This window comes from Natator depressus, chromosome 7 (assembly GCF_965152275.1).
Source record: "Natator depressus isolate rNatDep1 chromosome 7, rNatDep2.hap1, whole genome shotgun sequence".
Classification (NCBI taxonomy): domain Eukaryota; kingdom Metazoa; phylum Chordata; order Testudines; family Cheloniidae; genus Natator; species Natator depressus.
In genome coordinates, this window is record NC_134240.1 from 84,097,579 (window position 1) to 84,114,219 (window position 16,641).

Sequence of the window (16,641 nt, forward strand, 5' to 3'; positions counted from 1 at the left end):
CGCGCCTGGCCCCAGCTCACCTGCGCTTCCGCCTCCTCCCCTCCTCGTGTCCCCCTACCCCAGCTCACCTCCGCTCTGCCTCCCTGGGCCTGAGTGCGAAGCCACTGCCTGCTTCTCAGCCCTCCCAGGCTTCCCGCGCGAACAGCTGATTTGTGGGAAACTGGGAGGGGTGGAGAAGCAGAGTGGGGCGGTGCGTTCATGGGCGGAGGCGGAATGGAGGTGAGCTGGGGCGGGGTGGGGAGCTGCCGGTGGGTGCTGTGCACCCATCAAATTTTCCCCGTGGGCGCTCCAGCCCCGGAGCACCCAAGGAGTCGGTGCCTAAGGCGCTACTTTTATCCAGTTGTTAAATTTAGAAGCCCTTTTAGAACCAGTTGTCCCTCGTGGGACAACCGATTCTAAAAGGGCTTCTAAATTTAACAACGGGTTCCAGCAAACCGGCTCCAGCTCACCACTGGTTACAACCACAAAAGTCAATAGCAAATTGTTGCTTCTGTGAGATACCTGATTCTTTAGTGTGACTATTTTATCAATGGAAAATGTGCATTATGTCAAGGGCATGGTTCAGTACTTGTATCCTTTTTGTGTTAGCAATTCCCTCTTTGAAGCTAGAAAACATAATACTGTTTTCCCTGTCAGTTATGTCCTCTTCAGAATAGCAAGCTTCTCTTATGGGGACACTTCTCTAAAAACTGGGCTCTATCCCCAGTTCTGATATTGATTAAAATGTGTAGCATTTACACTAGGGAACTTAAATATCTGTGTCTCAGTTTCCCCATCTGAAAAAACAAAGTTAAAATACCTACCCACCTTTGCAAAGTTCTTTCAGATGGTGCAGCTATTTAAATGCTAAGCATTATTATTAATCCTTCTTTGTATTTTGGAATTTGAAATCTTACTCTGGCCTTTCTTTCTTTCTTTGCACTGATGAGCCAGATTTGGGGGATAAGGTTGTCTGTTCTTGATACAAAGTAGCAAAGGACACATTATGCTTCTGTCTAGGTCCTGCAATCTATCCATTGTATGCAAGCATGTTTTTAATTCCTAACTTCTTAAGCTACCAGAAAGTTTACAAACTCTACTTTGTCTCCTTTTTATTCTTCCCCACATACAGGGATTGTTGCTAGCAACACAAAGGACAACAGTGTAGGAGCTACATACCCTCACCTGAACTACAGTGTTCCCATCACAGTTCTACAGCCAGCAGTCTTGGAGTACAGCCATACTGGAGACCTGCATGGTTTCCAGGAGCTGAACAGGGCCAATGACAAAATCAGACTAGTGTGGCGGCTCCAGAGAAAGACCGCAGAGGTACCGCACAGCAAGTTATGAGGCTGGCCATCTCAGAGAAGAAAGGTAGAGCTCTCCTAGAACATCCTGCTCACAGGGGCATAGGGGGAGGGGGACTCCACACAATTCAATGTTGTATTATCTGTAGCTATGTCGAATTTGTCATAAATTGTCCACAGTCTATCTGAAGGTATGGTGTCTTTGGGGCTGACCAGCTGCCCTGAAATCAGTGATGTTAACATTGGTTCTGGCTGAACTGAGTGAAAGCAGAAGATGATGAGCAGCTGTTATGCTGGGCAGAGCCAATCAGAGTAGAACTATAGAAATGAGCTGTAATGATTCCATGGGTCCCTAACCAGGCTTCAGACTCTCCATTAGGTGAGTTCCCTGGATAATGGCATGCTCCTCTCCATCATTCCTGGAAGAGCTGTCCCCAGGAGTGCAATTCCCTTCAGCTGCAGACACTGACTGGCTATTCATTATTTGGAGGTGCTGATGAGGCAAGAATAACTAATACGTATGGTCAGGCAATCACTAAAGGGTGGTGTGACTTTCTGGAAGTACTTAATGTCAGCAGGAAGGAGATGAATTGCTCAGGATGCTGATGGTGCAAAGAACATAACTAGGAGTCAGGGTTTTTTGTTTTTTTCCCCCATAACAAAATCGAAGCTGTGGGATTGTATTGTGTGGGATGTCTAAAGTCCTATCTGGATGTAGCACTAATGCAGCTGGGAATAATCCTGTAGTGGCAGAGGATCATCTGATGAGACTCTTCCATCTTTAATGTCTCTTTCAGGAAAGGAGATTAAAGCATAGCTGTGGGTGTGAGAATTTGTAGTTCAGAGTACCTGTGTGTATTAGAGGCCCATAGGTGTTCTACGGATTAGCTAATCCTACACCAGCTTCTTCAGTGGTTTGGCAGAGTGTTATTTGGGGGTAGAGATATTTTCTCTGTCCAAGTCCAGTTTTAACTGCAGACTATGGAGTACTGGAAGGGAAATCAAGACTATTGCCTGGAAGAAAAGGCAAACATCCGGTCTAAATGTGAATGCATTTACCTTACACGTTTCTACCATCTTCATTTTCTCTTTTGCTACTTAATCTTTACCAACAGTTTATTTTATGTTCAGACAAGAATTTTCAGTTTCTGGAAGTGTTTTCCTGTTCATGCCATGACTTCCTATGACTGAAACTGACCTTACAAGTGTTGTTGTACCCCAAGGTGGACCAAAGCTACACATTTTGGGAGTGTCTGCATCTGGGGCTTTTAATCTGGTGGGGGCAACTACTGGCAAAAGACTTCTTCTCCAGATACAGCACTGAGTCTTCCCAGTGGAAGCATGCAGAAGGAGAGTGCACGTTATAGAACACAGCTTTACTAATAGGGAGAGACTTCATGCTACTTGATCAAGTTTGCCCTACTATGTAATACACAAAAAGGCCTGAACTAAACATGACTCCAAACACATTGGAAACTTGTAGCACCAAACTCCGGTTTGGAGGCTCATTTCTGCTATCCGCGCTTTTATTTCTAAGAAGAGCTAAATAATCTTACCCGGAGATTAAATGCCTCCTATGTCCACTGGGTGCCACTCGTACTCCAGCACCTGCAGTGGGGGACAAGACTTCTATTAGCAGCTTATCCTGATGCCAGTACTACTCATGTATCTTTTTGTTCGTTTGTTGCAAGTGGGGTGCCCACACTCTCATTAGAAATCCTGCTTGGGATTGCACTGATACAACTGTCTGACTTGTGCGTGACAGCAGGACCCTATTTCCTGATTAAATACAAAAGAATGTGAACTTGTCCACTAGTGATCTATTAGAAACTGAGCAAATTCATCAAATATGATGACTTAGAGGAGAGAGCTTCCGGCTGGTCTGATGAAGTGAAGTAGCAAAGCGTGCTCTTATGACCAACCCTCTATTCAAAGGCACTGGAGTAAAACTGTTGAAGACTTTGAGACTGGAGATGGGCCTGAGGTTCTTAGTTTGAATCTGGTTACAAAGTTCATGACTGTTCAGATCCAGGGTTTATGCTTCTAATTAAAGCAGTGTGCACACTCATGGGAGGGAATGCGTTGACGTGTCTGATAGGCTGGAAAGTCTGCACTGCAGAACCGTTGTCTCTAGTCATTGCTGTGTCTGAAGTGTATTAGCGGGGTTCAGGTATTGGCTTATGATTGAGGCAGAACCTTTTCCAGTTGGGGATTGTTGCTGTCATTGGATAGTATCTCTGATCTCATCTGATTTCCCCGCCCCCTTCCCCTCCCAAACTCACCCTCCACTAGGCAGGTAGTCCACTAGGCAGGTAGCAAGGGCTGTGCATACAACAAAGTTGTTTGGAAGCAGACAGCTGCTTGTTAACTCATGATGAAATAAAGCTGGATCATGCCAGCTGTTCCTACTGACTTTATGTACTACACAGTGGTGCTCACTCTGCAGTTGACTGTTTATGCAACTCTAACTTTGGTTGCATAGGTATAAAAGAGTAGACTTTGGCCTAAGGTGGTAATGAATATATAACTTCCTGCTGCCTCTTGTTGTAGGATCCTTCCTCTGCACTTCCAGATTGAGTATTGTAGATCATCTGCCTGAAGGGAAAGACCCAGCTTCCTGTGATATCATTCATTGCTGGCACTCCACTCCACTCTGAATTATCTGCTTGTGGGGAAGTAGACAAATGGGGGTAAAAGCAATACTGAATCTATTGCTGTGATGGAGCTGGAGTGAATTGGCTGCTTTTGTGGCTAGGTCCTATGACAAGTTTGTGTGCAGCCCATTTATCTCTCTGCCTCCTGGAGTCACCTTGAGAAATATCCACTTGGGGCTTGAATAGCCCTTAAGAAATGAAGACCTTAGTGTACAGCTGCTTTTTTTTGGGCAGTTCACAAATGATCTGGTTTTTCTGTCACTTGAGCAATAAATATCTCGGACTTCAGCTCATTCTTCCTCTGTCATGCAGAAGAGGAATGAGTTTGTTGAAACAACAAATGTTCCTGGAGGAAAAGGGAATGTTCCTGAGCAACATAGATGGCCTAGCCCTAGGCAGTCCTTTAAATCTTGCACAAGCAGAGAAGGGTGGATGCTCTCCAACAACAATGCTGGAGAGAGCTTTGCATGCCTGAAAATAAAATCTGGACATTGCTTGCAATGGTCTTCTGATTTAATGAGCATTAACTTGCATTCATTCAGCAATCTCTCGTTGTAAAGTGGTTCTTGGCTGGGACAATTATCATACGGTTACCGTACAGTTTTGTGTAACAGTGTCCCTGACCTAATTGCTTGGACAAATAGGTAGTTAATAGAATCATAGGACTGGAAGGGACATCAAGAGGTCTTCTAGTTCAGTCTCCTACACCCAAGGCAGGACTAAGACAATTCCTGACATGTGTTTGTCTAACCTGCTCTTAAAAATCTCCAATGATGGAGATTCCACAACGTCCCTGGGTAATTTATTCCAGCGCTTAACTATCCTGACAACTAAAGTTTTTAAGCACATTGCTTCTTGTGCTAAACTCAGAGGTTAAAGAGAACAATTTTTGTCCCTCCTCCTTGGCACAACCCTTTATTTACTTTGAAAACCATTATGTGTCTTCCCCCCCCAGTTTTCTCCAGACTAAACAAACCCAATTTTTTCGTATTCCCTCATCCTAGACCTTTAATCTTTTTTGTTGCTCTCCTCTGGAGTTTCTCCCATTTGTCCACCTCTTTCCTGAAATGTGGTGCCCGGAATTGGACAGAATATTCCAGTTGAGGCCTAATAGCGTAGAGTAGAGTGGAAGAATGACTTCTCATGTCTTGTTTACAACACTCCTGATGATACAACCCAGAATGATTTTTTTGCAATAGTGTTACACTTCACACACATTTAGCTTGTGCTCCACTATGGCCCCAAGATCTTTCTGCGGTACTCCTTCCTAGGCAGTCATTTCCCATTTTGTATATGTGCAACTGATTATTCCTTCCTCAGTGGAGTACTTTGCATTTGTCCTTATTGAATTTCATCCTGTTTTCTTCAGACCATTTGTCCAGATCACTTTGAATTTTAATCCTATCCTCCAAAGCACTTGCAGCCCCTCCCAGTTTGGTATCGTCCACAGCCTTTATAAGTGTACTCTCTCTATGCCATTATCTAAATCATTGATGAAGATATTGAATAGAGCTGTACTCAGAACTGCTCCCTGTGGGACCCCACTTGATATGCCCTTTCAGCTTGATTGTGAACCACTGATAACTACTTTCAACCAGTTTTGCACCCACATTATAGTAGCTCCATCTAGGTTGTATTTCCCTAGTTTGTTTATGAGAAGGACACGAGACAGTATCAAAAGCCTTACTAAAATCAAGGTAATAGTACATTCAAATTTATCTAGTCATTTGTGGTAATTGTTGGCCACTGCATGCCTCAAGGGAGAGGTTCAACTGGGTTCCTATTGCTTCTCTGCACTGGATTTAATTTGTATTCCTTACAAATGGGAGCAGAGACCTGGAATGGCAGATGCTTGGTCTTGGATTGATCAACTCTGGCACTTCTGGGTTCCAGAGGAGTTCTGCCCAGTCCCCTTCAGGCAGAATGATTGGTGGGGAGGGGGGGACTCGGAGGTTATTTGAGTGTGGGGGTTTTTTGTGGCAGGAGGGGGAGGATGTTGGGCCATGGCTATTTCTGAGAAAAACAGAACTAGACAGTGGAAGACTCATATCCTTGAAATCCGAAAAAGATTTGTAAAGTTTGTGGTGGCATCTTACACTGTAAAGTTTTTTCCTCTCAAAGCTGTAAAATAAAATTGTTTTCTAATCAATTTTTCTGTCTTATATTTACCAAGCAATCTATAAATCTTCTCTTCCTTCACCCTGGTTCCCTCTGCTCCCCAAAATCTTGAACTAAATACAGCTTCTCTTGCCTACTTCAATAGTGCAAAGCTTTTCCTTAGTACTGCACAATTACTAAAATGTATAGTTAGGCACTGAGTTGCTTCCAATCACAATATAGTTTTACGGTCTTGTACTTTAAGTTGCTTGTGTTCCTTTTTAAAGAGTATCTCTTGTAGAGAGGAAGTCTTCTCTAGCCCCATCTCTCCCTTCCCCAAGAAGGGTAATTGGTTTTTGTATTCATATGGGAATGCATACATAGTCACCAATACCATTTGCTGCCTTTAATTCAGAGAAGGGAAATCTAAATAGAAGCCAAAATTATTTTTTAACTAGGTTTCCTTTCAATAAGTGGAGGTAGTAATGATGGGTGCACCCCTTTCAGCATGATTTATCAATGCAGTAGCTGATAATGTTACTCTTTGTCACTTTGTCTTTTATAATCCTAGAAACTAACACCGTCACTGTCCTGGTCCTGTAGACTTGACTTTTTTCTCATACCTTTTGAATTTGTACTTTTCAATGTCTGTCTCTTGGAAGGTGTCCACCTTCATGCAGGTAGGGGAGCTGTGGATTTTGTGAATCATTCCTGATCCCCTGCTACTCAATTTCAACAACACTCCCTCTCCAGGCTGAAAAGAGGTCCACGTAGCCTATCGCTTCTATCCAATAACATTTCCAGTGTGACCTTTCTGAAGCCAACAGACACATCAGAATACCTCAAATCCACACTCTGAGGTGCGGGGAGGAACAGCTGGGCTGTGGCACTGTAGTGTTTCAAGCTTTCTGGTTCATGTAGCTCTGTTCATGCTGTTTGTTCTGGCTCTAACACACAAGCTGCATCCCTAGCATTCGCTTGTGGGTTGGAGCCGAAGATGGTACCTAAATGGCTGGGCAAACACATCCCTGACTGAGAGCTCTGAAAAACCTCTCCCAGCCTTTACCTGGCTCTGCCCCGTTTGTACAATCTTTGATTGCCAGTGAGACCCTATGCATGTGGCAGTGGGTATAGAGTCTGTAAGCGCATATCTGCTCCAGGTGCAGGAGAACTTTTTGTTTAGCTGAACTATGGTGAAGGCTTATATCCTCTGTAGGGCAGATGGGACAGCCCCAACCTTCTCCCATGTTAGCTTTGCACCAGTGTCTGTGCTGACTGCACAGCAGCTACTTGTGATTTACACAAGTGTAGCTAAGAAGAATAAGGTCCATATGCTAATGAGTCCTGACATTACAGCCACTAGAGGGCAGCATATTACCCACATGCAGGGACATCATGGTTGGATTGCATCAACTTTACTGCAACTTTACTGCATGCGTGCCAAAGGCGGCACGTGAGCTGATTTTCAGTGGCACTCACACTGCCTGGGTCCTGGCCACCAATCCGGGGGGCTCTGCATTTTAATTTAATTTTAAATGAAGCTTCTTAAACATTTTAAAACCTTTATTTACTTTACAAACAACAATAGTTTAGTTATATATTATAGACTTATAGAAAGAGACCTTCTAAAAACGTTAACATGTATTACTGTCACACAAAACCTTAAAGTAGAGTGAATAAATGAAGACTTGGCACACCACTTCTGAAAGGTTGCCGACCCCTGGTGTAAGGAATCTCCCTGGCAGGTGCAGAGCTAGCATCCCTACTGAATGATGGCTCTTGGACTGCTCTAACCTTCCATAGGTGCCAAAAAAACACACCCTTGCTAGGCTGGGGTTTGGTACAGGATGAAATGCACACGCCACCCTTCTCCGCTGATGCATACGCATGTTGCACATCACACTGTCCATATGCACAGTTTGGTATGACGTGGTCTAAGCACTACTGACTTTAAGGTGCATCTTGAAAGTGAATTGGCATGCTCGTGGGCAAGCATCCGATCATCAAGTCCTGGCTGGGAGCGCAGGACTTACATGGGTACAGAAACAGGGAGAATGACAGTTTCCTGGATGAACCTTATTGAATTAAGTTATACCCTATTGAATTAGGTTTAATACCTTTTGAAGGCCATTGTATTCCGCATGAACTTGTGTATGTGTTGTTGTGGAATTGTATGTATCTTCTCCAGCAGGAGGGGGATGCTACTGTATTTTCTCTGTTACCAGCCCTTTGAAGCCACCTCTTGGAGAGGCTCATGTAGACTAGTTCACACTGGATTTCCCAGGGACCAATGGACAAAGAAAAGATTTTTTTTTTTTTAAACTGTCTCAGTGCATTCTTCCTGATCCAGCAAATGGACAGGATCAGTGAGCCACAGAGGGCTCCAATCCTTTGGGAACGGTTGGCAGGACTGGGCCTACTGAAGCCCCATAAGACTGGGTGCTTGTTCTGAGCTAAAGCTGTGATGAACTTGTAACTACAAGGAATCCCCTTGGGTGAAGATTTGGGGGAGTGTTTCTGCCAGAATCCAGGTAGGCTTTGGGGTGAACTCTCATAAGCTTATTCGCATGCATGTAGGTTGTTCTATTGTTTTTAGTGTGCGTTTTCTCTGTAGTGCTTTTACTTTAAGAATACAGTAGGCTTTCATGGAAAGTGCTGCGTGGTATCTTGTAACTGTAGCTGTTAATCGTCTCTGAAGAGAAATCAAGCCCGTGTGCTTGGGCAGCCTGTGTCTGGAAATAACACAGTGAAGGCAGGGAACTGGGCAGCCTGGAAATACCCTGGTGAGAAGGGAGTGGCTGTGAAGGTGGAAGCCTGAGGGTGGTGCTCTTGCTGGCCCACTGAGGGGAACAAAGGTGCAGCTGCCCTGAACTGTAATAGCCTTTTTTTCCCCAAAGAGCTTAGTGCAGGAGTTCTTCTATTGGATCAGTCTTGGTGCCGTCCTTCAGAGCAGCAAGGGCAAGTCCTGCAAGAAAGGATCCACCGCTATCAGCCTACAGGAGAAGCTGTGTGATGGCTTTGCCAGCATGCAGGTGGCTGGGCACTGCACTGGTAAGAGAATTGTAACTAAAGACACTCCAATAAGTGAGAGAGATGAGTTGAGTTAAAAAACAATCGTGTTGCCTTTCTATTCCTTTTATTCCTTGTCTGCTCTCCTGGCAGTGCTGGGATCAAGGTACTATAGTATTGCGTACCCTCCCCCTCGAGGCATAATTTTGCTCTGCCAGCCTCCTGGGACCAGACATCTCCCTGACCTGCTTTTCACTCCCTACTCTTGTGCAGGGTGAGGAGCTAGCTCTGAGCAGGCAACTACACCCATTCTTGTACTGCTAGTCTCCTGCTTGGAGGGATAGCTGCATTCTGGCCCCACCCCTCCAAAGAGACATCTTTCAAATAGGGATCAAATTCCACACCCATGTATTAGAGGTACTTTCAGCCCAGAGTTGTAGGTGCTGTAACTGACACATCAGATCTGCTCTCCCGAGGCTGGACACCCCGGTACTTTTATTGTAGCACAGAGAACTGGGCTCATGGATACTCCTGTATGTCCTTCTTTGCTGTGTTTTCCAGATCTATTTTAAGCTGTGTCTTATCTTGATGACTAAATGACACTAATGGTGCCATATACTGGGTACGCCAAAGCGTACCTCTCTCCAAGTCACGCCAATAGTGCCTTGCTTATGTGAGATTCCTCTGCTCTCTCAGGTGCCCCTATGTTAATAATAGCACTTCTCAGCCCTTTATAAAAGGCTTTTCAGTTGTAGATGCCAGCGTTGTGCAAAGCCCTGTTCTAACAGACTTGTGTGTAAAGGGATGCGGTGGCTTGCCTGAGTTCTCACAGCAAGGCCAGGGCAGAGCCAGAACTCAGGTCTCCTTGCTCTGTTCACCATACTGCTTCCTTGTAGAGAAAAAGTGTGTGGGATTGGCCTTGAGGGCACCACTGGAGTGGCAGAGGGCATCTGACCAGGCCTAAGTGAGCTGGTACTGACAGAGATAAAAGGCTATATTTTTACAAGCCCACATCAGCTTCCTCCTTGCATCTCTTTTTTGTTGCTGAAAATGCAAACAGTTCATTAGTTCCTCTCAGTAGGGCTGACTCTGTCAGGGCTAAAGGAAGCTGCACTCTGGCTGGCGTGACATGAACTCTGCTGAAGGAGAAACACTTAGCTAACTTCAATGCAACACAGGTTTGGGAAATCTCCGTAATTACAGGAGAAGCCAGGTAGTATTTCCTCTGTTAATTATTTTGCATGTCCTTGTTCTCCAAAGAAGATGAATAGCTTCACTCCTGGCAAAGAACCATCGGCACTTCATGCAGAACTTTGAACACTGTTTTGTTCAGAGACAATGACGTTTTCTTTTCATCTCTTTTCCTTAGTTTTTAATTGCTAAGAATATTTGCATGAAAATAGGCTCTTTGTTTCTTGAATCCATCTGCTCCTGCTGTTTATTTCCCACCTGAAATCAGAATCCATTCTTGTTGCATCACAAGCAATTTCTCCTACAGCTATTAGTAAAGCCAGGAGGAGGAACTAGAATAACTTCAGGAACAGATTAAGTATCAGAGCCACTGAATTTATTAATAAGCATACGCCACTTATGTAAACACAAGTCTGCATAAACATGTTTGCTTCACTTTTGGTCAAATTAGCGCGCACGCGCACACACACACGCACCCTTGTATCATATACATAGTTCCATAAATACATCTTGGTGCACACATAACTGGTCATTATTTATTACTCATAGTGTTCTAGTTGGACATGCTCTTTACAGACACCCAGGTAGCTGTGGTCCTTGCTCTGAAATGCAATCATGGGGGCAGATGCGAACAAAGGAAGAGGCACATAAAATGGAGCAGGTGCAATCCTAATTGACCGTGAGCCCAATGTGTGTTAAGGAGCTACTGGAAGTATGAGACGAGGGAAATGAGTGTCAGAGGAAGAGCGGAAGTAAAGGCATAATGCTGGAGTGGAAGGAAGCATTCAGGAGAGGAGGGCATAGAGTATATGCAGTAGGTGAAGACAAGGATTGATGAGAAGGCAGGTGGGAGCTTTAAACTAATGCAATAAAGCCTTCCTCTACATTGCCTTGCATTGTGTGTGTGATTGTTTTCACCTGTGCAAAGTGGGCATAAAATATGCAATCAGCCTGGTTGCGTTCTCACCCTGGTGAGGGGTGGGACTGCATAGGGGGCAAGGTAGTGGAGAATTAGGGCCGTGAATATGAGGCTGAAGAGGCGAGGACACCTGAAGGAGGCAAAGAGAAGCAGCTGATTTTTAGCTGTGGCATTTTGGGTAGACTGGAGATCAGAGAGGTAATGGGGCCATGCACCAACCATCTCCAGCCATAGAGATGGTCCTATGTTTCTGTTCAGAGAGCAGCATAAGATCACACACTGCTTTACAGACTCCTAGATGGACAAGGTTCCTACGGTTATTTACTCTAGGCCCAGATCCACTAAAGGTACGTAAGTGTCTAAACCCCATACTTTGGCTCCTCTGCAATCTGCAAAACTCCTGCTGATCCCTGTAGGTATTTAAACTCAGTTGGCACTTAAATTTTCAGTAAAAGTTCCCTGGGTACCTATGTTCCTGCCCTGGGCATGCACGCTGCTGCTTGATGTCTGGATGCCTCTCTCCTCCATAAGTGGCAGAACAATTCACAGAGCTGGAGGAAAATAGACATTCTGCCATGTGCATGCAGGGCCTGATGTGGTAGGAGTACTCAGAGGCTGCCTATCAGATCAGTCCCATTCAAACTCGAACCTGAGGAAGTGCTGGTGCTCAGCACTGTATAACTCCTCTTGTAATGGTTTTAGATCACTCATCTGGGATGTGGGAGACCTAGGTTAAATTCCCACCTCTCAGGAGAGTGCTCTAACAGCTGAGCTAATGGGATATTCTGATGTGAGGTGTTCTCCTGTTGAAGCTGTTCCACTGTGAGTCAACGGGATAGAGTGTGATTGGAGCAAGGGGACTGGATGCAGGGTCTCCCGCATGAGTGCTCTAACGACTGGACTACAGAGTCATTCTCCCCCTCTCTCTCTCTGGCTCAGTGACTGTTCCACTGTGGTGAAATATTTAAATAGTCATTGGGCCAGAGAGAGAGAGAGACTGTGAGAATGACTCTACACCCAGTGGTTAGAGTACCCTCTGAGGAGGTGGGAGACCCTGGGTCCAGTCCCCTTGTTCCAGACGTTTTCACTGCTCAGAGTTGGAGCCCACCCGTAGTGCCTCATTTTCCAGAGGTACTGAACACCTGCAACATCCCTTGAGCTCAGCTGGAACTACAGGCACTCAGCACTCCTGCAAATCTCCCTAGTCTAAATTGGATGTTTATGCTACACAGGACAGTGGTGCAGGTGAAGGAACAACTAGTAGGAGCACTGGAAAGGCTTACAAAAGTAGTGGTTTCTAGGGAGGGGTTGGACGACGAGAGCGTGTGTTGCTCTCTGCTTGAGCATGCTAGGAGTTTGGGAATAAAGAGGTTTATCCTTATCGCTCAGTGTATCTGGGCATCACATTTGGGAATCTTGTTTTCTCTTTTTAAAGAAACAGTCAAGATGTTCAAGGCCTCAGTTTGGCTTTCACTTAGCCATGAGCCACCAGTCTCTTAAAATCAGATGAGTATTTTTGTTTCTAAAAGTTAGAAGTTTTAGGGCTTATTCTTCATGGGGAAATAATCCAGAATAGCTATTGTGAAATAGCTATTCCATTCTAGGTCCCCATGTAGCCACTCTTATTCTGCACTGAGTGCCTTCAAGGGGGTTGCTTAAAAGTTTGAAGATAAACCATATAATTGCTCTACAGTGCCCCTTTAAATAAAATAAATGGGTAGTAATAATATTGCAAGTTTACAGCATTTAGCACCTCTGCACCACTTTTAATTTCCAGCATTTTATATGAAACCCCTCAAACAGTACGAGCCTCCTTTTTGAACTGACTGAGACCTGGAGATGGCATAAGGTTAGGCGCCTAGGCCAAGCTCACCCAGTAACCTTGGTTATGAGTTTAATAGTGTGAATCTGACATTCTTCATACTGTTTTGTGAGGCTGGGAGCATGAGAGTAAATATCCGAGGTTTGAATATATAAAGGTCCAGCACGGACTAAGTGCTAATAAGTGAGACCTACCCATGTAAGCAAAGTATATAGAGCATCGATTACTGTTGTTGCTGCCTAGGGGCAGAGCTAGAAGGACTGATTACTTCATTTCAGGAATGGGAAGCTCAGCTTAGTATTTGACTACTGCATTGAAATAAGAATGAGTTGCCAGGGAAACAAGAGCTGAACCTACCACTTTGAGCAATCTGCAGTGACTGCATGAAATCACGCCATGCCACTCAGAAAAATGAACAGTAGATTGTTATATGGGTCTGTGTGCAGTGTTAAGTTTGCATTGCATTTCCACAGAGCTGTTTTCGTCCAATCTAGCCTGTCAGAGCCAGTTTCCTGCTCCGGTCTCACCCCAAGGATCTGACACAGACTTTCCCTCTTGTTGCTATAAAATCCTGTATCCCTTCTCCTTGCACCTTCCCTGATTTATTTACTCGATGGGATTTACTGCGCTGCCAACTTTGCTTTGTGTTTTTCTTATATTCATGAGTTGTATTGCAGCTGTCGTATCCTTATGCAGCAGGAGGAAGGAGATGGAATTAGATTCAGAGCAGAGAGAGACTGCCAATAGTCCGTGCTAGTCAGGGCACTGTTTTAATTTTGAGTTAGTTTTCTGCTCATTAGTGTGGCTGTTATTTTATCTGATATTTGTATGGCCTCCTGTGATAGGTATCTAACCTACAGCAAAACCCCTCGTGAAAGTGAAAGGCTGATAATATCAGCTCAGGTAGGTGTTGTGCAAGCTTATATAGGAATTGCTAGACTGGCTCAGACCTAAGGTCCACATAGTCCAGTATCCTGTTATTAATGGCAGCTAGTACCAGATGTTGAAGGGGGGGGGTATAAGAAACCCCATAATAGGCAGATGTGGACTAATCTGCCCCACATGAAAGTCTCTAATATTGTTTCTAGCCCTGAAGCATGAGGTTTTATATTGCTTCCAAAACTCTTTTGTTAGCATCTTTATAACTAGACGTTCCTGTTATCCATCTAAGCATCCACTTCCTTTTTGAATTTTGCTAAATTCTTAGTCTCAGTGTCACCCTGTGGCACGAAGTTCAACAGTCTAATTACATGCAGGTGGAAAAAAATATTTCCTTTTATGAGTTTTGAATTTTCAGCCTTTTCAGTTTCACTGATTGTCCCCTTGGCCTTGTGTTGAGACTTTTTCCCATCTGTGCCAGTGCATTTCCGTCATGACCTGCTTGGACCTCTCTTGAGCAGAAGCTGCCAATTGTGTGTGGTTTATGAAGGGCAGAAATGAAGAGTGGGATGTGAATCAAAACTGGATATTTTTTTTCAGTGGTGCCCAAATGTAGGATTTTCTCCTGGGTCTCCGGTGCTGAAACGCTAATACACTAAGTACGTAATACTCTACCATATGGGTCAATGGGACTTGTGCCATTGATTTAAATGGGAGTGGGAATAGGCCCTAAATCAGTGAATTTGAATGTTACTACCCAGTGGCAACAGCTCTGATGCAAAATGCACAAGTCTGATCCCAAATCACCATCCATGTGCTCAAGACAAATGCCTCAGTGCCAGGGACTGCCAGCCCAGATGACCATATTTCATTTTTTGTGTTGTTTTTTCAGTAGCTATAGGAAACTAGCCAGAAAAGTTCCAGTAAATCAGCTGCTAAGTCAGTAACAGGGACTGGGAAATAGGACCTGAGTCTCAGCTGTTACTGAGAAGAGCTATGTCTAGCTTCTCTGGCTTTCTCTTGGCTGGTTTGGTGCGAGGCTGTCGAGCAGCACCGGAGGGCTTGGGTTCATGTCAGCTGGATAGACACAGTAGAATCTGACAGGTTGTCAGTGCTCCAGGGACAGAGAAGCTGTTACTAGCTGACTTTCCTATCTTGCTGCTGGTTTTCTCTTTTCTAGGGAGCATATTTACTAGTCTGTATGCAGCTGCAAGCTGGCAGGACGTGGCTGCACTCACTAGCACATCATGCACCGATTACCACAAGCCTGGCTGACCGCATGTGGCATCATCCAGGTGTTGGTAGTACGACACCCCACTACATTAGTGTGGCTAATTATACGGTACTTTTTAGGAGAGTTCTCCCTATGGTTGCAAAACCACAGTATATTTTTGTAGCTAACGATCCTTTTGGCAATGGAATAGCCTGGGAAAGCAGAACCATTCCTCCCAGGCGGGCACAGCAATGCCTTTTGAGTGTGAGATTTCTGGAAAAAAAAGAAGTGCGGAGAGGTGGGATTTGTTGTCTTTATTTCATGCGGGCTGATGACTGCTGCCACAGGTAGGGTTGTGTCTTGCTAAACCAGGTTCATTTGTTTAGCTGCACTTTAAAAGGAATTTCCCCAAATAAGCTTCAATGTGTCTGTGTAAAAATACCCTAACTTGCCCTCCTGACACTTACTGGGAGCAAGGCTGGGAGAGGAGGAACAAGCTCTTCCACTCAGAGGCTGCAACGCCTTGACTACACAAGGCTGCAGATAGGGGAAAGAAGAGGTACTCACTTATTTAAAGGCATTTATTAACTTACAGGAATATGCCCCATACTCAACATGGAGTGAGGCCTGACTGCTCAACATGGGAGGCGTTTGCATTGCTTTGGCACATAAGAATTACTCTACCAGATCAGACCAGTAGCCTATCTAGCCAAGTGTCCAATTTTTTACAGTGGCCAGCACCCGTGCTTCAGAGGAAGGTGGAATTCCCCATAGTAGAATAACTCGCTGTCACATTCTGGAGTGCAATCCAGACCAGTGAAAAGTTACGTCACCTCTTACCCGTAACTCTGAAATGCCTTAAAAGCTTTGCTACGTTAGCTCTTTACCTGGGACACTCACAGTTAGCAACAAGCATGTACCCTGTCTACATATTGAGCAGCCCTGGGCCAATGCTTTGAATGTTGAAGCCTGCCTGCAATACCACTCATCACCACCAGCCTTGGCTAACAACTGGTAAGGTGACTCCAAACTCTCCACAGCTCTGAATTTCTCCCAAAATGTGAGTTCTGAAATGTCCAGCCCTGTCCTGGAACAATCAGAAGAACGTTAAGGGTCGTTAAGAGACAAAAGCGCATTGCAGCTTATTAAGTGGGGTAAATACACCCTTCCCTTCAAACGGAACTCTGAGTTTATTTATAGTAAAAATAAAACAAAATTTATTAACAATAGGACATAGCTTAAGTGATGCCATGTAAAAGGAATGTAAGCAGAGATGGTTACACACAAATAGAAGTGAAAACGCACATCTGAAAATCTAAAACTTAACCTAGCAAGGTACAGGCTTTGTTCAACATGGTTTCTCTCACTAATCATTCTTCTTCCCAGCCATGGCTGATTTTTCCTTCAGTCAGAACCTTCCACAGAAGTACAAGGGCTTCCCTTGTCTTCCAATGTGAAAGATCTTTCTCCTTGCATAAGCAGATTTCTTGCTTATATTCAGTTCCCAGAGACTTCAATGCACCTGCTCCCCGCTTTGGTTGAAGAAACCATCTTTCTCAGCTTGCAAGAGC

General features: G+C 44.6%; 1 protein-coding gene across 1 annotated transcript in view; it reads left to right on the top strand.

Annotated features, from left to right (window-relative positions):
* Positions 1–16,641, top strand: part of TYSND1 (trypsin like peroxisomal matrix peptidase 1) — a 33,282-nt gene that overhangs the window by 6,942 nt on the left and 9,699 nt on the right. The window contains exon 4 of the mRNA XM_074958958.1: positions 1,112–1,353. Coding sequence (XP_074815059.1) covers positions 1,112–1,329 — 218 coding nt within the window. The 3' untranslated portion in view covers positions 1,330–1,353. The remainder of the gene's footprint in view (positions 1–1,111; positions 1,354–16,641) is intronic.